Genomic DNA, 22976 nt, shown 5'->3' on the forward strand with positions numbered 1-22976 from the left:
TTCCTTCGTGCTGAGCTGCCCCAGCAGTTTCATCACAGTCTAGCATTGTGGTTTAGAGCAGCACTTCTCAAACTTTCATGTGCTCGTGAATCACTTAGGGATTGTGTTAAAATTCACATTCTGATTCAGTAGGTCTGGGGTGGACCTGAGCTTCCTTACATCTCCTGCTGATGCTCACGCTGCTGATCCATGGACTGCACGTGGAGAAGCAAAGGTCTGTGGCTTTAGAGTCAAGTCCTCTAGGTTTGAATCTGGGATTTGCTGGTTAGCTGTGACCTCGGCACATGGTTTCACCCACCTGTGCCTCTGTTTTGTCACCTGTGCCTCTACGTGGAGTTGTTTTGAAAAGGTTCAGCAAGCAAAGGAGGCCTAGGAAATAAATGGAAATGATGAAAATGGAGATTCCAGCTCCCAGAAGTGACCCCTCCTAGACTCCCAGACCCAAATCAGTTCGCAAGTTATTCAAGCCTGGCTGCGTTTTACCTTGGGCCCAGGGTCCATACAGCTAATAGTAAGTGTAGCAAAAGCGGTTGTAAAGAAAGAGAAGGAAACATTGGATCATAACTGAGCAGCTCCCAAATCCCTGCCCACCCGCTTCTGGAGGACAGCGTTCATCCCTCACCAGCCCATGGGATGACAGGACCTCCTTCCCACTGTGTTATTTCCATGGACATGAACAGTGATATTTTGTCAGTGCTTTTTTGACCAAAGTTTGTTAGTTAAAATGTGGCATACTGTTGGTGGCTTTTAAAGAATTGGAAACAGCCACAAAATTTGGGTTGTGGCTTTGTCAGTACTTGAAGGTATGAGACATCGAGGGTTTTTTTTGGCCTGTTCTTCCTTCCACAGTTTGTAAAGAACAATAATTAGGTTTATCACTGTAATGCAGTAACTGCTTCATACTCCTTTTCCAGATCTTCCTGTCTAGAGTTGGTCTGGTCCTCCTTGGCCTTCGTACCCTCTCATGACTGTGGAATGGCCTGGGTGTTGGATTGTTTTTTTCCCCATGCATCCATAGCATCCTTTACTTCTCCCTGACAGCCCTCAGCACAGTACCGCTTGGTTATGCATTTGTGTAAGTGCTTCTTTAAAGCCCGTCTTCCCCGATCCCCCAGAGGCTGCGCGGTGGCAGAGCTGGGTTTCCCTTGTTTACAGCTGTGTCCGTGGCATGTACAGTCACGCCTGCTTCAGGGAGGTGCTGAATGGACACTGCTGAGTGAATGAGAATGGCCAGGGCTAGTGGGGACAGGTTGGAGCTCCTTTGCCTAAGAGGATGGAGAAAGTGACTCCCTGGCAGGCAGTTCCACAAAATCAGGGATCTTGCTGTCAGTTTGCTTTGTCCTCAAGTCTCAGCTCTGCCTCTCATTATAACTTTGGGTGAGTTTCTTTTGGAGCCACCGTTTCCTGTCCTGTTAGATGGAGGTGATAGAAGTACCTACCCAACAGAGCTAACGCAAGGGTTCAGTCAAATAACGTGTGTAAAAGCACTTGGCACAATGCCGAGCACATTGAAACAGCTCAACTAAGAGTTAGGTATTGTAATTTGGATCATTAATATCAAGAATCTGCTAGGTTGGCAGTTAGAGTGGTGCATTCACGTTTCTTGTCTTGTTCTCAGTCCTGTGTTAATTTTCTTTACAAATGGAAACAAAAAGATAGCCGTCTGGCTCAGCGATGGAGCCTTCCACACCTGTCCCTCCTCGTCTTGGTGGTTGCCATGCTCTGAGACACATATCAAAGCCATTCTCTGGGTTGGGTGGCCTGGGAGGATTAGTCTTCCTTTGCTGCTCTGCTCTTCTGATTGCCCTCCCAGCTTCCTCCCACCTGGGCTCCGTGTGTGACCTTTCTGGAGAAGGGCAAGTTCCAGTGACTCCCTGTCTGGGCAGAGGCATGGGTGCCTGCCCTTTTTGCCCTGTTCTCAGCCCTGCTGTGCTGGGTTCGGGGGGTGGGTCTGGGGGCAGGGATCCTGGGGAGGCAGGGCCAGGCGGCAGGACTCCCCTGGGAGTGGCTGTTAGCATCGTACCTGCTGCCCTGTTAGTGCATCATCCTGCTGCTGTTGGTCACCTCCCTAATGAAGCTGGTCTTTAGCTTCTGGGACAGCTGATTTCCAGGGGATTATTTGTGTTACACACTTGAATGCTTTTTAGTAGCAAATTTTTAATTAAATGGAAAGTCGTCTTGGAAGCAAGGGAGCAGCAGCTGCAGCAGGACTCAGCATGAGACACCAACTCCCGCCAGAGACCCACAAGTGAGAAGGGAGGGTGGCAGGGCTTTGGGGGAGCTCGCTTGAGCGTGCCTGGCTCAGTTAGGGTGGAAGGGAGGCAGGGTTTGGCTATGGCTCCTTCCTTATGTCCCCCACAGGCCTAGAGAAGTAGGAGCTTATGTGCCCGAGTATAGGAGAGAATCATTTGAGGAGGAGGGGTTTTAGAAGTACCACCTGCCTTTGATCCCATCGGTAAATTGCAGAAATACTGAGTTCTGGGGGAATTTTGGGGTGAGTAAACAGATCAGATCTAGTAAGGTTGGCAATATGAAGTATAAACAATTGTCAGGCCCTGGTTCTAGCCCTGGCAGGCCCGAGTCCTCATTTATCAAGTGAGGAAAACCACAGGGCTCTAGTGATGGCCGAGTGCCTATATTTTACGTTCGGCTGATCTTGCTTTGGTGGGAAGGGTACGTAGGAAAGTGCCTCAGCCCTGATGAAACGCTCTCACACTGGAAACGGTAGTTGTCATTTGAGCTGGTTGGGGCCGGACATGGAAGAGACACTGTGATTTCTTTGTATCCAAGAACTTCACTGGTTGGTTTGGTGTCAGGCCATTCTTGAAGTGTTCTGCAAGGTGCTCCTGGAACTGCTGAGGGATGGAGTGAAGGTCAAACAGAAGAAGCCCTTTGGAACATAGGCTCCCCATCAAGAGAGTGCAGGTGAGGGAAGGGACAGGAGCAGCTAGGATGGTTGGCCAAAACAAAGTTGTGTTTGCATTAGAATGATGCTCAGGGGTTGGCATTTAACCCCGAGGTGGCTTTGTGGGCACAGGCTTGAAGAGGAGACTTCAGAAGACATTAGGTTGAGCTTTTGCTCACCAGCTCTGGAGGTGGGGAGTGGGAAGGGATTCTGCTCATCAGCCTTTTCTTGCAGCCTTCACTGCAGCTACATGCAGTAGCCTCTCGGAGCCGTCTTTGATGCTGTTGTAGGCACATTCGTGAGTGGTTTCTCTCCGGGCTCCATTGCTTTGTTGCCGGGGTATGTGGGCTACTCCACATTTCTTATAGGAAACAGTGATATGGACCAGTCTTTGGAGTCAGAAAGAGCTGGGTTCACATTTGGACCCACTACATCTTTGGCCTTTGGCAAGATACTGTATGTCCCTGAGCGTCCAGTGTCCTCATCTGTGGAATGGGAGTAATACTTATCTCGGGGTGGTCATCAGGAATAATAAACTCCTTGAAGGCCAGTACTGTGTCCTTCCTAAATCCCGCCATCTACCACAGGGTCCAACACCCAGTAGTCACTCAGTAAATGCTTGTAGCATAAGTAATGTACGCAAAGAGCCTAATACAAGGCCTGGCACGTAGTGAGCACTTAATAAATGGTTATTGTTGTCGTCGCCTGAATCTGTGTGTTGCCTCCCGTGCTCACCATCCGTCATCCTCCCTACACGCGCCTCCCTGCTGGGCTCTGCCTTTCCCACTTCTTCCCCTCCCTCTAATTCTTCTGCTCCCATCTACTCCAGGCTCTCAGGTTCTCCCATCTTGTCATTCTCTGTCCCCCTGCAGTCTGTGTCTCTCGGTGCTGCTCGCTTTGCGTTGCACCCTCACATGTCATATCCCAGGACTACCTTCTCTGGGACCAGCCCCCTCTGGGAAGAAGGTTCTTGCTTTTCTCCGTCCTATCTTACTTCTTAGCCACAAAGCTTCTGTCTCTCGCCTACATTGTAGGCAGTCTGAGGTGGCAACCAGAGCGCTGGACCTGGGGTCTGGTCGTCTCTGCTTTGTGGCCATGTTGCCTTGGACCGGGGCTGCTGGGCGTCTGCCCATTCTCAGGAGAGAGCCTGTGGGGCTGACAGGACGGGGCAGGGCTGGGGTGGCCAAGGAGGAGAGGAGTAGGATTTCCAGGTTTTCTCTCTGTTAATCTCTGTCCCCATCTCCTCTCTTGCAGTACGCCTCCATGACAGTATTTCTGAAGAAGGGTTTCACTACCTCGTGTTTGACCTGTAAGTGCCGCTTTCTGAGGGTGTGGGGGCCTTTCCCTCCAGCCGGCTCAAGAGGAAGGCTTGGAAAAAAGGCCTAAACTGGGTCTTCAGCCTCTGCCGAGGGTCCCCCTCCTTTGCCCATGGAGAGGGGTTTGATTTTGAACTTCCTCTGGTAATGGGCAGGTTGCCGAGGGTCTCCTTGCTCACTCAGTATCTCCCCCGGGCTCTGAACCCCGGGATGGCATTGCTCTTGCATTTCTGTTCAGCAGCACACCTTGTGCAGATGCTTTTTTCTTGTTTCTTGGTGTGTTGTCCTTAGTGGAGAAATAGAACATAGGTCTTTGCATGACCTTAAAAATTCTGGGAAATTGAAGGTACCTTTTATTAGTCATAAACTAGGCTCCCATTGGTCTCTCCTCCACTTTGGTTATGGTTTAATTTCTTAAAAGTGGCTCTTCACCTCCTAGAAATGCCTCTTTGGTATTTTCCGGGTTGGGTCTCTGTGTCCTTGGTCTCATTATTCTTCAACTTCAGTGGTAGGTCTGTCATTCTTGGGCAGCTTTATCTTCGTATTCAGATTGGTCTCAAATAAAGCTATGACTGTTTGAGTAGGTTGATTATTTTCTCTTAGATGCCTGTATATTCATCTTTACCAGAGTATTAGCTAATCTATAGGTTACAGAAACAGAAATGTGCAGGGGGAAGGGAGGGCCCATGTTGTCCCAAGGAGAAGCTCCATGTCATTGAAGGACTGGCGTGCTCTGGGCTCTCAGACAAAATGCATGTAGAGCTGACACTTCTCTAAAGCTGTTGTACAGTGTGACCTGTTACCTGTTGGATGCTGGGGTTGGACACCTGACCTGCCTCCTCTGACACTCTCTGTTGGTTGCAGTGTTACCGGTGGGGAGCTGTTTGAAGACATTGTGGCCAGAGAATACTACAGTGAAGCTGATGCCAGGTGAGATGAGGGCCCTGGGGGCCAGGCGTCCTGCCTATTTGAATCATCTTTGGGGGAGATCAGAAGAGCTCTTATCTGGACAAGGATTCTGTAGAGCTGGACTCAGGCTACATTCCGTGGGTATTGTTAGGAGTTAATAATTCAGCACTCCCAGATCAGTTTTTTGCAAAGCTCTTACATATCTCCTTTACGCCGTCACACCAGAAATACCTTTTCTTTGCACCACCGCCTACTCACAAGGGCCCAAGGACCCTCCCTATCCCTGCTTCTTTCTTTTGACAAATCCTACTGCATAATGAGGCATCCTGGGGATGATCCAGAGATGGAGAAAACATGGTTTGTGTCCCAAAGGAGTGTAAATGTCTGGGTTAATAATCCAACCAGGGAACCCTTCCTGGGAGATTTCAACCTGAATCACCTTGTGTCTTGACCACCATCACCAGCCCCCATGTGAGGCTCCACAGGCTAGAGGACCATTCCTCGGCCATACCCTTCAGCCCCCAGCCCTCCAGGAAACCCTGGCAGCTCCTCCGTGTGACACAGCAGAATTCCTCCCACACCGCAGCTCTGGGGCGCTTGTTTGGCCTGCCTTTCCTTCCTCGGCTCCTCCCCCGCCCTGAGTTTTCTCTCGGGTGATGTCCTTACAACCTGATTTTGATCATCCTGCCTGCAGCTTCTCAGGCCTATGTGGCAGCTCTGGCTGCCTCTGGAGGGTGGGGGAGCACAGCTTCCTCACAGATTTCTCAACCCTGAGAGGCCATTGTTTGCTGATCAACCTCAGATGCTTCAGCCTCAGGAAAAATTCTCAAGTGGGAGATGAATTCCAGTGCCAGCAGGGGAGGACCAGGCTCTGGGCGGGAGGAGGCAGTGATAGCTCAAGGAGCCTGGCGGGGAGGAGGGGGGGCCGGGGCGGGTGACTGTACCAGTGGGCTTGGCCTGGCTCTGCTGGGACAGTTCGCACTTTTGCCATTTTTGGCCAGAAGGCTCTCCCTGCTAGCTTGCCTCTGTTCTAATTATATATTTCTGTGGAGACTCGCCTCTTCAGCTCAGTCTTAAAGTCTCTTTGGCCTACTCTTGGGCTGTGTCCTATAGGGAGGCCTGAGCCTCAGCCTCCAGGAGCCCAGCAAGACCCTTTGGCTCTTGTGGAAGCCCCAGCATCAGCTTTTAAAGGAAGGAAAAATAAGTCCAGGTCACCAGCTCAGCAGACACTTGGTAGTACCTGCTCCATTCTCTAGGCCAGGGTTCCTCAGCCTCAGCGCTACTGACATTTGGGCCAGATAATTTTTTGTCGTTAGGGCCCCTCCTGTGCATTGTAGGTTTAGAACCATCTACCTGCTAGATGCCAGTAGCACTGTCCCTCTCAGTTGTGACAACCAGCAATGTCTCCAGGCATTGCCAGATGTCCTCTGGGGGCCATAATCATCCCCCAGTTTTCACCAGTGCTCTAGACTGCCAGTACACCCCACCAGGAGTTTGACTGCAAGTGTGGCAGGATGGTTTGGAAGGTGGATTCACGAATCAGCAGCTGAATGTGACTCTAGTTTGTCTTTTTCTATGAAAAATCATGATCAGAAATGCTCCTCAGGTGCCTGTTTGGAACCCTCTTTAGTACCTTGTTTCTTGATGGTGCCTGTGTACTTGTTTTATCTCCTCTACTAGATGATAAACTTCAGGGCAGGCACTGGGTCATCTTTACAGCTGATGTGGTACCAAGCATAGTGCCTGTAGGTGCTCGATAAACATTTAAATGAAAGAATGAGCGTACCCACCCCCGAAACGACTTAAGCTAATAAGTTGGACTATCCTTCCTGAGTTGCTACCACAAGCCTCTTCTCTAAGAACAGAGTTACCATAGCAGGGAAGAGAAACAAGGAAGGAGTTGGATGGTCTCTCTTTCTCAGGAGTCTGAGATGTCCCCCAGTTTCTTGGAAACCAATTGAATATTTTGGGCCTTTACAGTCTAAGGAGGCATGGTGGACCCTGTTCTAGTCTGCCCTCTGCCATTATCTAGCAGGAGAGCCTGGAAAAACCACCTAATCTGCTTGGGCCTCAGTTTCCTCTTCTATAAAGTAGGTTGAACAGATGATGTCCAAAGTCCAAGGTTCTAGCTCCTCATTGAGTGATTCTCTGTGAATCCCTGACCCAGAGATAAGTGCTTTTGTCCACAGCGTGTGGTCATGGATGGTTTAACCCTGAACTGACCTTTCTTCTGCTTTTGCAGCCACTGTATACATCAGATTCTGGAGAGTGTTAACCATATCCACCAGCATGACATTGTCCACCGGGACCTGAAGGTACTACCCAGGTTCCCCCTTTGCCTCTTGCTTGTGAAGCATTGGCGCCACCTGGTGCCAGATGGTAGTACTGCGAGGCGCAAACTAGGCTCCCTCTGGGCTGCGGGGTGGGTGCCTCACGAGGTTCTCTGTCTTCCTTATACAGCCTGAGAACCTCCTGCTGGCGAGTAAATGCAAGGGTGCCGCAGTCAAGCTGGCTGATTTTGGCCTAGCCATCGAAGTACAGGGAGAGCAACAGGCTTGGTTTGGTAAGAGTGACCCTGTCTTCCTGGAATGCAGCCCCCGCCCTTCCTCCTCTTCCTGATCTGCCTTCCTCTTTCATAACTAGAAGCCAGACCCTTAATGGCCCTGGGCTCCTCAGGGACTGGAGGAGGGGAGGGTGCAGAACTCCCCCTGGCCCTCCATGACTCAGTACAGTGAGACTTGCTGCTGTTAGCACTGTGTTCTTGCTGCCTCTGGGGAGGATGGGAATTCCTGGTAGGCACATGGACTTACCCTCTGATTTAGGTTCCGGGCACTACAAGAAGCCCAGCCCGTCATCTCTTGCTGCCCGTGTGCTGAGAGCTTATGTAGCAAAAGCAACAGGAGTAAGAAGGGACTTGGGGGAAATTGCTAATGTGGGTTTAATGAAAGAGAAAGTGGGTTCAGTGTGCCTCCGCTGTCTCTTCCACTACAGGTTTTGCTGGCACCCCAGGTTACTTGTCCCCTGAGGTCTTGAGGAAAGATCCCTATGGAAAACCTGTGGATATCTGGGCCTGCGGTAAGCCCATTCCACACACTCAGCTTTTTGGTGTTAAGGGCCCTCGACTTCCAGCGATGGCAAGAAAGAGGCATTGCTCTTCCTTGTGGGTCCCACAGGCGTCTGGTATATGTGAGCTCACGGTGTTTGCTCTAGTGTCCCGGGGATGGCTGTTTCCATCACACCCTTCTCCCCAAGTATTTCCTAGATGACGTTGCATCCTTCTTGAAGAGGGATTTGCCCATGCCTTAGCAGGTGGGTTGTGCCTAAAGAAATCCCGGACGCGGCTTGGTGACGTGGGGAGTGAAGCATAGTGGCACAGCATTATTGGCTGCCATTCACTTCTCCTTCTGGTATGGCCTTGACTTTCTGGGTGGCTCTGAGCCCTGTGTGGCTTTTCTTGGTTCCTCAGCAAAGCAGGTGACTGACCCCAGTGACCTGTGTCCTGTCTTGTAGGGGTCATCCTGTATATCCTCCTGGTGGGCTACCCTCCCTTCTGGGATGAGGATCAGCACAAGCTGTACCAGCAGATCAAGGCTGGAGCCTATGATGTAAGGACCTGTTTGTTCCTGCCCCTCAGGCTCTGACCAGGGGAAGGGGCGTGTTGAGTGTGTCACAGGGTACAGGGAGTGTCAGGGACTTCGAAGACCCAGGGATGCGCATGGCATATAGGCCTCAGTTCTTGACACCACCTGTCCCAGGGAGCAGCTTTTTTGCACAGCCATTTTTGGTAGCTGTAAAGTCACGGAGTCCACGGAAGCCCTTTGGTGTGTTATTTGCAAAGAATGATGTGGCTGTGTGGTGTGCTGCAGGACATAGGGATGAGAAGTCTGGTGGCTCTCCCACTGCAGTGGGGCCTTCGGCACAGCGCTGAACACCTGATTCCTCCTAGTAGAGAGATGGAGTTGAACCAGAAGATGTCAGAGTCTCCCGGTCTGATATTCTGGCATTCTAACCATGATTGTTCTGTTTTCCTTTCCCGGTCTTTAAGTTGACCCTGATCCTGGGATACCCCAGGGCTTTCCCACACCCTGCTGGGCAGCTTTAGGTAACACAGAGTACCCCAATTATAGGGGGTATGAGGCTCACAAATTTCATATCCCTCCTTCTCTTGTTCCCGCTCCTTAGTTCCCATCACCAGAGTGGGACACGGTGACTCCTGAAGCCAAGAACTTGATCAACCAGATGCTGACCATAAACCCTGCAAAGCGTATCACAGCTGACCAGGCTCTCAAGCATCCATGGGTCTGTGTAAGTGTCTTCCACCGAGATCAAGGAGATCAGGGATGTCAGCTTTCAATGTGCCCATAGTACTGTCTTTACCCTCCTTCTTACGAATAGAGAATAATCATTTTGGGCCCTGAGCTAAGACCCAGCAGAGGGGAGGGGGCACTGGATGGGGCCCAGGGGCAGCAAGTGTCATCAGGAGGAGTTGGGGAGGCGATTGGGACTAACTGGACTCTGTCTCTCCCCCACTCACTTGTCAGGTGTGGTTTAGCTTTGATCTTGAATGAGGGCTTAGGTTGACCCTTGCAGACTCTAGTTGATGAGGGAAAGCAGCTGGCAGAACTCAAAGTGAATTGCCGTGCCTAGAGTGCCTATTCGGATCTCAGCTCTTAAACAACTCTAATGGAAATGTGACCAAGACCCAGCAAATAAACAGAAGGGGCCTCTGAGCAATGAAAAAGAGCCTCCTGAAGTTCAGTCATAAATCTCGCCCTAGGAGAAGCCCCCAGGGCTATCATTGTGGGTCAGCATATTCTGTTTTCGTGTACAATTCTATCGGGCTGAAATATCTTTTTTCAAACAAGAGGGTCTGCCTCTTGTTAGGCCTTCTGACAGCTACGATGCATTTATGTATTTGTTCTTTCCCGTGTTTACTGAATGCCTCTTTGATGCTGGTCCCTGTGTGGGTGCTGTAGATACAGAGATGAATAAGGCATGGTGCCTTCCCTCACACATCTCAAAGATTATCTTGGGAGACAGGCACTCAAGCAGGCAACCACTCTGCAATGTGACAAGTACGTAAAAGAAGCTAATGAGTATGTAGGAGCTCCTGCCGTCTCTGGTGGGCAGTGGGATTGCTAAAGGCATGGAGGAGGTGGGCTCTGTCCTGGTTCTTGGCAGATGACTGGGAGTTCCCCAGGATGATAACCTGCAGACAGAGGTTAGCAAGGGCCAAGGTGAGAGGCCATGGGGAAATTGTGGCGAGTTTAAGGAATATTAAGTCGTTTGGTTGTAGATGAACGTAGGACTACAGGAATACAAGAGACTGAAGCCAAAAAGATTCCAGGACATACAGGTTTCTGCCTAAGGAGTTTGGATTTTACTCCGAAAGCACAGGGAACCATTTAAGGGTTTTAAAGAGGGAATGAAGTATGCAGTTAATTAAGAAAGATCGGTTTGGAAGCTGTGTAGAAAATGGAATTGAAGAGGAAAGAGGCAGGGGCAGAGAGCTCAGGAAGCTGTCGTGACTGTCTAAGCAAGTCCAGATGAGGTCTCGGCTAAGGGTAATAATAGGAGAGTGGGCGGTATGGCAAGGAGTGGACACATCTGAGAGATGTTTGGGACATAGAATGAAAAGGATTTAGTGACCAGCTGGATTTGGGAAGTGAAGGAGAGAGTGGGATCTATGAGGACTGCCAGGTTTTGAATTGGTAACTGAGTGGAGGGTTGTACCATTCACTGACCCAGAGGAAACCCAGAGGAGGAACCTGTTTGTGAGAAAAGATGATGATTTTAGTTTCCTACATGTTAAGTGTGGTGTTTGAGGACCTCTGGCTGGAGATATCCAGTGGGTAGTTAGAAATATGGAAAAGAAGTTAAAAATTGGAAATATAGGTTGTAGTCGTTTGGGTGGTGTTGGGGCTATAGAAATAGATGGGATTGTTTCTATGCTGATTGAATTCCTTTTTTTGTTTTGGGGGGGTTTTTTTTTTTGGCTGTGTTGGGTCTTCATTGCTTCGCGCGGGCTTTCTCTAGTTGCAGCAAACGGGGGCTATTCTTTGTTGCGGTGGGCGGGCTTCTCATTGCAGTGGCCTCTCTTGTGGAGCACGGGCTCTAGGCGCACAGGCTCAGTAGTTGCAGCACGCGGGCTCTAGAGCGCAGGCTCAGTAGTTGTGGCGCACGGGCTTAGTTGCTCAGCGGCATGTGGGATCTTCCCGGACCAGGGCTCGAACCAGTATCCCCTGCATTGGCAGGTGGATTCTTTACCACTGCGCCACCAGGGAAGCCCCTGATTGAATTCTTACTGTGGGCTGTTGTAAGAGAAGAGATGGCCACCAGCATTTAGCGCCAGGGAAAGTTGGAGGAGCCGGCAAAGGAGACTGAGAATGAGAATTTCCATGGGAGAAGGAGGATCAGGAGATCCTAAGAAACAGGAGGTCTCAGGAAGGGAGGTTCTGTAATCAGATGCTTCAGAGAGTCCATGATAAAGACAGAAGAGAGCCTGTTGGCTCTGACCAATTAGAAGCATTGTTTCATTATTTCACTGATAGAGGCAGTGGAGGGAGAGAGACTGAAGCCTGTTTACAGTGAGGTGAGGAGGGAATGAGGGTGAAGAGAGAAAGACATGGTACTAGTTAGAGAAGATGGATGAGTCAGGGGAGTTTTTAAAATCTTGCGCTTGACTGTATTGTGTAGACTACAGAGAAGAATATAATCCAGAATATAAGGGGTTAAAAATATTGGCTAATTGAGGAACCAGTGTTTGGATAGCATAATGAGAAAGGGACTCCTGAGCCCAGGTCAAGGGGTCAGCACATGAGGGATGATGCTTCTGAGACCTGGGATTAGGTTGCAGGGGTGTGAAAATCAGCTTGTGGTTAGAAGGCTGAAGTTGAAGTTCTTGCTTGATGATCTCTCATTTCACTTTGTGGAGAAGTTTACACTTTGGAGGAGGAGGTGAAATATGAGATCTGGGGAAGGTAGATAAGGTTGGGAGAGTTGCTTCGGGAACTAGGAAAGGGAGCGGCCAGAGGGGAAGGAAGGCAGGGTGGCCCTGTGGGGGTGTGGGCACCAGGCTGCATGTTGTAGGATTTATTTTTTTAGCAGGCTGGCCAAGGTAACAACAGCAGAGTGAGGGGATGAGCCACTTAAAATGGGTACTCAGGAACTGCGGAAGCATTATGTTCTGGGGTCATGTTTGTGGACCCCACCCTCCATCCTCCTATATATCTCAGCAGACCCTGAGAACATCTCTGTATTAGGATATGTAATCATTGATGCTTGTCTTGCTGACCCTGTGTCATCAGGGAAATGTAAATCATGTTCAGGGGACTCTGTTTAAGGAGGAAGTTAGCAGTAATACATTGAAGAAAAATTCCCATCCAAAACGGTGAAAAGAATTAATGCTTCAAGGTAAAGATCCTTAGCTTCTCAGATCACAGCTTCATTTAAGACCTTGTTGGCGAGTGGGATGGTTGTTGAGAGGAACTCTTAGAAGGAATGAGTGTTCTCTCTGGAGAGCAGGAACCCTTTCTGTTCTCTCACTGCCCAGAATCTGGAGCGCAGTAGGTGCTCACTAAATAGTTGCTGAAGGAATAACTGCATGAGGATCACAACACACAAAATACTCTCCCGTTCCATAGCCTCCATCTCCCAAGGAAGATTAGAATGCTCTCTTGGGGACTCCCTGGTGGCGCAGTGGATGGGACTCCGCATTCCCAATGCGGGGGGCCTGGGTTCGATCCCTGGTCAGGGAGCTAGATGCCCACATGCATGCTACAGCTAGGAGTTCACATGCCACAGCTAAGGAGCCTGCAAGCTGCAACTAAGGAGCCTGCCTGCTGCAACTAAGACCTGGTGCAACCAAATAAATAAATAAATAAATAAAAAAAAGAATGCTCTCTTGGGCACCTTCATCCAGCATCAATTACCGGTGGTGTTTTCATGTCCAGATTATTGTCCTTACATAACCTTGATTTTGGGGTGGTGCTTTTATTGTGAAAGCATTTTCACATCTGTGACCTCATCTTATCTTCAGAGCAACTCTGGGGCGGCTGAGCACATGGCCACCGGTGCTGGGACTATGGTGAGGGGCCTAGGATCCGGTGGGGGGCTCACAGGCCTGTCTATTTGGCTTCCAGCAACGGTCCACAGTGGCATCTATGATGCATCGTCAAGAGACCGTGGAGTGCCTACGCAAGTTCAATGCCCGGAGAAAACTGAAGGTGAGTCTAGCCTTCCGAGCCGGGCTGCCAGCATCCTGAAATCATACCTTTCAGCCGTGCACCCCCTGCCCCATCACAGAAGGAAGCTCCCCTCCTGGCTGGAGCTGAGCTATGAAGGTTGTACTCATTGGGAGCCCCTAGCCAGCAGCTGCCCTCTGCCTGAGAACAGACTGTGCTTTTCTAGAGCCTGATGGAATTCACAGGACCCTCTTCTTTCCCCAGGGTGCCATCCTCACGACCATGCTTGTCTCCAGGAACTTTTCAGGTATGTTTTCAGCTGTGCACTTTAACTCTACGAGGTGAGTGGGTCAGAATGGGCTGTTGCCATATACCATGCCATCCTGACACTGGGTGTCTCAGGCAACACCTTGACCAAGATGATGAGGATCCTGTTTGGAGGGGCTGCTGCAGCTGAGTTTTGTAACCTGAAATTCTGGGGGGCTTTACTTGACTTCAGGTTTATGAACTGTATTCCCTAGAACCTCCCAAGGAGTAGTCTGCCCAGTCTTCCATTTACCTTGTCCCTGGGTATTCTTAATTCTCTGAAGACTCTCAGCACTTTAAGATTTTAGCCAGTCTCAAGGGCATTGGAGGATGTGCTGGGAAAAAGAAGGAGATGAGATGTAGTGAATCTTCCCAGACACCACCATTAATTGGCTGACTGGGACGATCACTACATCGTTGTGTCCAAGTGGAGATGACTGATAGAAATTATTCCAGATGTTTAAACCTTTTACAGGGACTGTGCTTAAAATATTCTCTTTTGTACCAACTGTAAAAGTGAAGAAATAGAGACCAGCAGGATGGAGGGAAAGGAATTTGCTTAATGTTGCGTGAGGAATTGGGAGAGTTGGGACCAGTAATTTGTAAATCACACTTGACATTTCTTTTTAAGATGCAAGACATTCCACCTTCCCCCTCCCCCCACCCTCATCATTGTTTGCCCTCACTTGGGAAGCACAGTGGCTTTTCTGTGAGGAAAAGATTAATGACGGGACTTAAGACAGAAAGGTTTCTTCCCAGTTTGCCTTTTCCCCTGATCTTCCCTCCCCCTAACCCCCAGCCCCACTGTTTTGGTTCAAGACCCCCTTCTCATTCTCATAACCAGACTCCCTCCCTTGCTTTCCTTCTACACAGCCATGGGGGTGGGGGGGTTGTGTGGGAGGCTCAGGTGGGCAGCTGCCTGGGCAGAGATTGCTCCCTTGAGCTTGAGTCCACGGGCTTGGCTGTACTGGTTCCCGGTAACCTCCAGCCCTGGCTCTGGGACTTCATGAGCTCTAGCCCGAGTGAGAGCCACAGGGCCCTGGAGGGTCAGGACTGGAGAGTAAGCTGGGAGAGTGTCCCCCTCAGGCCCATCCCCTGTGACCCTAGTTGGGGCTCGATCTTGTGTTCTGGATTCACCTCACAAGTGGGGACAGGAGGGCACAGTGGGCCACCTCCTGCAGAGGTGGAGCTGTTGTCCCACATCAGGCCTCTGGTCCTCTAATTACTTGCACCTTCTACTTTCTGGGTTTAAGAAAGCCTTTCTAGAGGACGCTCAAGGGCAGATATGTGCCTAGAATGAGGTGATCTCTTCTCTCTGAGTGGAAGAGATGTGAAACAGGCTGCTAGGAAATCAATAGCATGTGCCCCATCCCGTGGCCTCCAGCCTCTGCATCAGCCTCTCCCCGTCCATTTCATGAAATTGGTGTCCTGGTTTCAGGAACTCAGTCTCTCTGTTACAACACAGCACCTTCACTGATCCCTAAAGAGCCTTCTGTCCTTGCTGCCCAGACTTTGTCTGGCCGTGGCACTCACTTTGCCCTGGCGCAGGAGGCAAAAAAACAAACAAACAAAAAGGAATGCTGCAAGCATTCCAGGATGACCTCTTCTGCCCTGACTCTGGGACAGGTGAAGACAGAGCCAGTCTCCAGAAGCTTCTGTAGGAAGAGGTGTTGAGAAGTATAATCAAGAAGGAAGGGCATTTGTGTGCTTCTTTAGGAACAAGTGAGGCTGTTTTCTGAGTTGATCCCAAATAGAAGGTTCAGCTTATCCCTGGATTCTAGCAGGTTGGCTTGTGGTGCAATCGGGGCTTCTAGAATGTATTGCTTAAGCGGCCTTTGTTTACTTTCTGGGCGCTCATTTTTGGGGCACCTACACCTTTGGAACTCTGAAATGCAGCCTCTCCTGGCCACCTGTCTTGAAGAGGGAAAGTGACGGGTGTCTCTGAGGAGTTGGGGGCCGTGGAACATCAGTGAACTGGCTGCACAAGGGCCACGGACCCTCCCTGGGCCCCGAGTGCCAGTCTCTCTACTGTTTGGAATGCGGCCAGAGGAAAGGGCTGCCCTCTGAAAATGTCCTCCTTTAGGTTCCCTGGGGAGGAAGGTTTGCAGATGAGGCTCAGTTTCCTGACAGCCTTAAGCTAGGGCTGGTCTGCCTCGGAAGGGACACCGCCCCTTGCCAAGTCAGGCTTTGACCTGCAGACCCTCACCCGAGGTGGTCGTGGGACAGGTGGAGCTGCGGGATCCCCCACGCCCTGTCCGAGCCCGGTTCTCTCAGGTTCCCAGACTGCTGCAGGGCTGGCTGCACCTGCTCACCAGCCTGCCCCCGGCACCTCTGCTCCCCCAGCTCGGCCGGCTTGGCCACGCTGCCCGGACCCTGCCGTGCACAGCGGCAGCGGGTTCCTGTGCCTCGCGCTGGGGCATGCTCGCTGCTGACTGGCCCCCGTGGCTTTGCGGCAGCTCTGTGCACTCAGAGACTGTATCCCCTCAGTTGGCAGGCAGAGCTCCGCCCCCGCCTCGCCTGCCGCGAGCGCCGCCGGCCTGGCCGGGCAAGGTACGTGGCATGAGTCCTCCCCGACCGCCTGCCTCGGCTCCCTGCCACCCCACCAGGAGGGCCAGCATGCCAGGCCCGCTCACCAGGGAGGCGAGTCCCATGCTTGCGGGCTGAGATGGGCATGCCGGACGGACCACCTAACTTGGCATCTGCGAGCGCATCGGTGTTACGGAGCCCCCTAACCAGCCGTGCATGCTGGGCGCTTGCCAACAATCAGGAGGCAATAGCCTGGGACGTGGAGCTGGGCAGCAGGAGGCTTTCCTCCCGACGCCACCCTCCCAAGAGCCTGGCCTGCCTGTGAGGGCTGCGGCCAAGGTGGCCCGAGACAGCCCTGGCGTGGTCCGGAGCTGAGCTGCCCACAGCGGAAGACTAGGCTTCAGCGGCACAGGTGGGCGGCCCCAAAGGGGAAGCCACGCCCTTCAGAATTGTGAAGTCTGGCATTTGCCGGCCTTCGGGTCTGAAATGCGGTAGAGTACAGAAGCTGTGCAGATAGTCGCTCCTGAGTTTGGATCCTAGCCCTGCCACACCCTGAGCAAGTCACATCAGCTCTCCCAACCTTAGTTTCCTCAGCTCTCCAATGGGGCTAAGAAATAACATGGTGACGATTAAGATCATGTATGTCTAAGGCCCTCAACCCTGCCTGTATGAGAAAACTTGTTAAGAAAGAAATCCTGATGCTGAGACCCCACCCCAGACAAATAAAATCAGAATCTCTAGGGCATGGGATAGGCATAAGCATTTTTCCCTAACTCCCAAGTGATTCTAATGGGCTGTCAGAGTAGAGAAGTTTGACGTATGTAAATCACTTAACACCGTCGGTGGTCAGGCATAGTAGTAAACACATTTTAAAAATGTTTCAAATCACCCCAGCATAAACTGGAGATAGGACCAAAGGCCATTTTTGGAGGTCAGAATTCTTGTGATGCAAGGACCCTTATTCTCACTGGAGACCCAGCTTGGGTAGGAAAGGCTACCTGAAGGGAAGAATGGCAGCAATAGTGACAGTAGTTAACACCTGCTGAGTTCTTGCTATGTGCCAGGCACTCTGCTTAGTGCTTTTCATGCCATTATCCCATTTTATAGATAAAGAAACTGAGGTTCAGAGAGGTTAAGTAACTCACACAGCTAGCAAGCAGTAGAACCAAGATGCAAACCCATCGAAGTCTAGGTGGATCAGACAGTTGGACTGATTCAATCTCCCTGGAATCTCCCATCCACTGTCTGCTACTTTCCTGTGACCTTTGTGGCGAACAGGCATCACCAGCCTTCCTATGTGGAGCTCATCAGCCTTGAGCATCACCCTGTGCCTGGCTAGAATCTGTTTAATACCTCATTATTCTACCCAGTCCTTTCTGCTCAGTGGGTCCAGAGAGTAGACTGAGGAAAGGGTGGCAGTGAGGACATGCCCAGTCAAGGCTTCAACCCCCTGGCAAAACCTTCCTGTAGGTGGTCCTAGTCTCTGTGTCTGTGTCTGTCTGTCCTCACGTCTGGTCTCCTTCATGAACTGTGACACTCTTGTTTCTTGAGAACACTCAGGAGATGTCTTGCATCCTTGCAGCTTGGCTGTCCTGAGAATCTCCATGGCATCTAGGGACGGAGCCCTCACCTTTCACCCTGGCACTCTGCTTCCAGGCCTAGGTGGAAGCTGTTGAAGGCAGAGTTCCCAATGGCCCAGGCAGCCCCAGTACTGAATGTGGTTTCTCCTCCTGAATGCGGAATGTCCCTGTTTCTGCTGAGCCCTCTTCCATGGCAGAGGAGATCCTGGGGTGCCACCCTGAGGGTCTGACGCTGCTTGAGATGCCCTTCTTGCTTTGGGGCATCAGGAAGGGCCTCTTCTAGGGGGTTCAGGAGACTCCTGGCCCCCTTGTCAAACACATCAGTCTCTTGCGGATCCAGCTGCCAGACTTCAGGATGGGAAGAGGATACAATACAGGAGACTTGATTTTTCTCTTTGTTTTCACAGCTGCCAAAAGCCTATTGAACAAGAAGTCGGACGGCGGTGTCAAGGTAGGTGTCTCCACTCCTCCAGCCCAAGGTCTGGCCTTTCTCTTCCAACAGTCACTCCCAAGGGACTCCTTGGCACTTTGTTCCCCCTTTCCCCAAGAACCTTTCTATCCTTGCTTTTCTGCTTTAAACCAGAAACCTCTGTGCTCAGAACAGCAGGTTCCACTGGCCTGAGAGGGCAGAGGGATACGTGCTTCACCTGACCCTAGCTTGATTGGAAAGACCCAGGGGAGGTGATCCGAACTATAGTTTACTAGAGCTGAATCCTGAACGTGACTTCCAGACACAGGTTTCATCTCCAGGGCTTGACTCTCTGGGTTTTTTAGGTCACTGGTTAATCTTTTTTTCTTTTTAAAGCACAAACCGATTTAATCAAATGAAAGCAAAGTTTGCCTGGTTGACTCAGGGTACAGGACTTGGCACCTGAAGCCACTATCCTTTTGTTCTTTTTTCTTATCTCCAAAGCACTTCCAGAACCCAGCTCAGATACCATTGAGTGAAAGCGTCAAACTTTCTCAAGGCATAGGCACCTTAGACACAGGCCAGGGACATGGTACCTCACAGCTCATTTTCATTTGGTGAGGGAACTTTTCCTGGGGGATGAGGGCAAGACAGGGGCCCATAGGGACCAACAAGAAGCCTTAGTGGGGGGTGCTGCTTGGCCAAGGTAGAGGGGTCCTCACACAGCCAAGGTATTCTTAGAGGCTTTGGGGGCAGAAAGGGCCCTGGGGCTGGGGCATTGGATAGGAGTTCATGCTATCTTGAAGCCTGCCAATTTACACCATGGAGAATTTCAAACCATTATTAAGCAAACCTTTAAGTTCCAACAAAAGTTTAAATTAGACCTTTCCCCAGGATCTTATGTCCCCAGCTGAGATATACCTGTGTGCCCCTTTCCCTTCCCCCACCCCTTCCTCTTTCTCTCGTTGTCTGCATGCCTGCTTCCATGTACTTCTGCCCTAAGGAGGGGAGCTTGGGCTCCACGCACACTTGCTGACATGGAGCTGGGGTTGACTGGCAGCCCCTCAGTTACAGGGGTGTGAGCTCGATGGTGGAGCCAGGTTAGGAAAAGGTGGCTAGTTAGAGAGAGATTTTGCATATATTTTTCTGGAGGAGAAGCTAGAGTCAATCTTTACAAAGTATTTATTAAGTACCTGTCAGAGGCTCAGTGCTACATTCAGTTCTAAAGGCGCACAAGAGGTATAAGAGGAGATGCAGGTTTCATCCAGCCTCAAGAATTGCAGGGTCAATTAAAAAGGAAAGTGAACACATCTGGGATCAGCTAAGCCCTGAATGGTATATGGCACTGGACCCTACATGGGATGGTTCAGTCCAAGAAGCTTCTGGGGAAGAGACTTATTGGAGAAAGCTAATAGGTAGGAAGATTGGAATCAAGTCAGTGATTGCCTCTAGAGAATGGGATTGGAGGTGAAGGCAGGGTGGGGAGACACACATTTTGTTTTTTTACTTTGTACACATGTGTTTTCTTTAAGATGAGAATGTATTTTCTGTAACTTAAAAACAACAAAAAATATTTTTATGGGTTCTATTATACATATTGATGTTCTCTGCCCAACTGGAACATGGGGTGTTTGGTAGAGGGATATAAAAAATACAGCTGGATTGGTCTGGTTGAGCAGAGGAATTGGAGGTTTGTGTGTTAGACCACAGAAAACACCATAGACCACTGAGCAGGGAAGGTTAAGAGTGATGTTTTCGAAAGACTTGGCTAAGTGTGTAAGGGTGAATAGAAGAGGGTAGGAACAGCTGAAAGGCTGCAGGGAGCGCATATTCTTTCTCATGGGACACAGGACACCCAGGTATCAACTAGGATTTATTATAGTCTGGGTGTACGGTGAAGAAAAGATGATGAGAAATAGAAAGGGTTAATATTCAAAATGACCACCAGAGGAGCACAGACCAACCACTTGGAATAGGTGCTGCCTGTAGGTCATTGGTCCAACTCTACCCATGGGTGCTGGGCTCTGATTAGACATTAGCTCTGATGAGAGGTGTGGCAAAGGAAGTTCCCATTAGATACGGGAGATTTTAAAAGGGTCCATCAAAGGTAATGGCAAAGTGTCTTGAATATTGAAAGAAATGGTGGTATCTTTGCTAGAAATGTGAGTAGTCGTGAAGGAATGTTTTGGTGAGAAGAGAAGTTTTGTTTTGACCACACTGAGACCGAGAGACAAGTGAATATCTGGGCAGAGAGGTCTTCAGAGGTGCTGGGAGATACCTGGTGTAGCCCAGGGAGGTGTGCAGAGGGACACTCACGTGAGTGAGTCTCGTGTCCACTGAGGGAGGTACGTGCCAGGCAGGCGCTGGAGGAGCAGAGGGATGAGCACCTGAGCCAGAACAGCAAATTTTCTCAGAGGAGATGGCTGAGGAACTGAGTTTGAAGGACTAGTTGGATTTTGCCAAGTTAAGGAGGGGAGCAGAGAGGAGAGGACATTCCAGGCAAAGGGAATACACAAGTTTGAAACAGCACAATGATTCTGGGAACTCCATTAGCTTTTGTATGACGGAAGCAGAGAGTGATTGCACAAAACAGGACCTGAAATGAAGCAGTGACAGCTGAGATGGTGAGAGGATGGGTTAAAGGTGTCATTAAGGAGTAAGTTTCTGGCAGAACTTTGTAGATACTGGCCTCAGGCACAGCCACGTAAGACTTGCCTAAGGAGCTAGTTAAAATACACAGATTCCAGGGTCCAGCCTGGAATTCAGATTCAGGAAGCTTTGGGCGGGAGGCAGAATCTGAATTTTAATAACACTCCCATTCCTCCATATGAATCCAAAGCACACAAATGTTGATGAGTCCGGGAAAGGCAGAATTTCAGGGTTATCTGTTACTAAGGAGCTTGAAGAAGAGGAATTAGCAAAGGAAATGGAGAAAGAGGTGGAGGAAGAACAGAGGTGTGCAACAATGCCAGCCCTTACAGGAATGCTGAGAAGGATACAGGCTAGGCAACCAGAATCGGTAGTTAAATTGCTTTAAATGAGAACGTATGTGGGGAACCTAGCCCAGGTTCTGACCCTGATTAGGTACTCCATAAATGAGTTTTATGCTTGAGAAAAGACTTTGAATATAGAGGTGGGAACAGAAGCTAAGATGCAAGAGTTTAAAAAGGGCATGACCAACCAAAATTCAAAGGCCAACAAGAGACAGGTTGGAGAAAATATTCATAGCAGGTGTGATGGGATGAGTTAATATTTTTATACAAAAGAGCTTTCTCTAATAAATAAGAATATCCCCTAAAATCCAGCAGATAAATGGTCAAAGAAGATGAACTGACAATCTGAAAAGAGGAAGTAGAATGAGTTAACAAATGTGGATGTTTAGCCTCCTCATATCAGAGAAATGCAGGTTGAAACAAGGTGCCATTTTTTGACTCTTAAGTTTGTGATGGTGGTGTAAGTCGGAATGACCCCTCCTAAAGCAGCCTGTGTGTCAAAATACACAAAAATGTTCCTGTTTTACCTTTTAGTTCTACTTCTGGGAATTTGTCCTAAAGGAATCACTCAAAATATGGAAAAACTGAAAGCAGAAAGATGTTCAACATGACATTACTTATAACCATGAGAAGATGGGAAACATCAAAAGCCCAAAGGATAATGACTAAATAATTATGGGAAATCTAATCGACCATTACAAAGTTATTAATTTTTATGACTATATAATGACAGAAATGTTTCATGTGGAAAAAGTGGGATATAAAGCAGTACATACAGTACTGTCTAAATTTTGTTTAAAAAAAAGTACTGGGCTTCCCTGGTGGCACAGTGGTTGAGAGTCCGCCTGCCTATGCAGGGGACGCGGGTTAATGTCGCTGTCCGGGAAGATCCCACATGCCACGGAGCAGCTGGGCCCGTGAGCCATGGCCGCTGAGCCTGCGCGTCCAGAGCCTGTGCTCAGCAACGGGAGAGGCCATGACAGTGAGAGGCTCACGTACCACAAAAAAAAAAAAAAGTACTTCTAGATTATATTCAGTGTATGATATGTGAATAAAAAAAGAACTGGGAGGGCTTCCCTGGTGGCGCAGTGGTTGAGAGTCCGCCTGCCGATGCAGGGCACATGGGTTCGTGCCCCGGTCTGGGAAGATCCCGCATGCCGCGGAGCGGCTGGGCCCGTGAGCCATGGCCGCTGAGCCTGCGCGTCCAGAGCCTGTGCTCAGCAACGGGAGAGGCCATGACAGTGAGAGGCTCACGTACCACAAAAAAAAAAAAAAAAAAAAACTGGGAGAAAACCCACTGAAGTGTTAATAGTAACTTCACTGGGTGATGGGAATTTGGGAAACTTTTATTTCATACATTTTTCTGTATTTTCTACATTTTTCACCTAGACCGTATATTACTTTGATAATCAGAATAAAAATTAAGATACTATTTATTTTTTAAGTAAGACATTAAAAGAAAGTAAGGCATAAACTGGTATAGAGCTTACAATGATATGTTCAAATTGCATACACAAAAGATTGGTAACAGTGATAGGATTATGGGTGTTTTTTTCCCCTCTTTTCCAAATTGCTTGTAATGTGGCTGCAGTCCTTTTATAATCAGGAACAAGTATATAATAATGAACAGCGTGGTTGGATGAAAGTACTGCAAAAGGGGAAGGAAAAGACAAGGCAAGGTATGCGGGGTTTTGCTTTTCTGGGCCTTCTTGAAAGTCAAGGTGATAACCTGTGTTATGAGGGAGGCCTGTGAAGCCGCTCAGAAGATCCTGATCTGTCACATCCTGGATCTTTCTTTTAGACCCCATCCTCCTTTTCCAGCCCACCACACCGCCCCCGCCCCCCAACC

General features: G+C 49.7%; 1 protein-coding gene across 8 annotated transcripts in view; it reads left to right on the plus strand.

Moving 5' to 3' along the window:
- Nucleotides 1–22976, plus strand: part of CAMK2G (calcium/calmodulin dependent protein kinase II gamma) — a 53184-nt gene that overhangs the window by 14387 nt on the left and 15821 nt on the right. For all 8 annotated transcript variants that reach the window (XM_024740731.1, XM_024740693.1, XM_024740698.1 and 5 more), the window contains exons 3-11: nt 5086–5151; nt 7373–7445; nt 7591–7693; nt 8122–8205; nt 8641–8735; nt 9313–9435; nt 13272–13355; nt 13578–13620; nt 18133–18176. In XM_024740731.1, the coding sequence (XP_024596499.1) occupies nt 5086–5151; nt 7373–7445; nt 7591–7693; nt 8122–8205; nt 8641–8735; nt 9313–9435; nt 13272–13355; nt 13578–13620; nt 18133–18176 (715 nt within the window). The remainder of the gene's footprint in view (nt 1–5085; nt 5152–7372; nt 7446–7590; nt 7694–8121; nt 8206–8640; nt 8736–9312; nt 9436–13271; nt 13356–13577; nt 13621–18132; nt 18177–22976) is intronic.

This window comes from Neophocaena asiaeorientalis, unplaced genomic scaffold (genome assembly GCF_003031525.2).
Source record: "Neophocaena asiaeorientalis asiaeorientalis breed wild unplaced genomic scaffold, Neophocaena_asiaeorientalis_V1.1 scaffold484, whole genome shotgun sequence".
Lineage (NCBI taxonomy): Eukaryota > Metazoa > Chordata > Mammalia > Artiodactyla > Phocoenidae > Neophocaena > Neophocaena asiaeorientalis.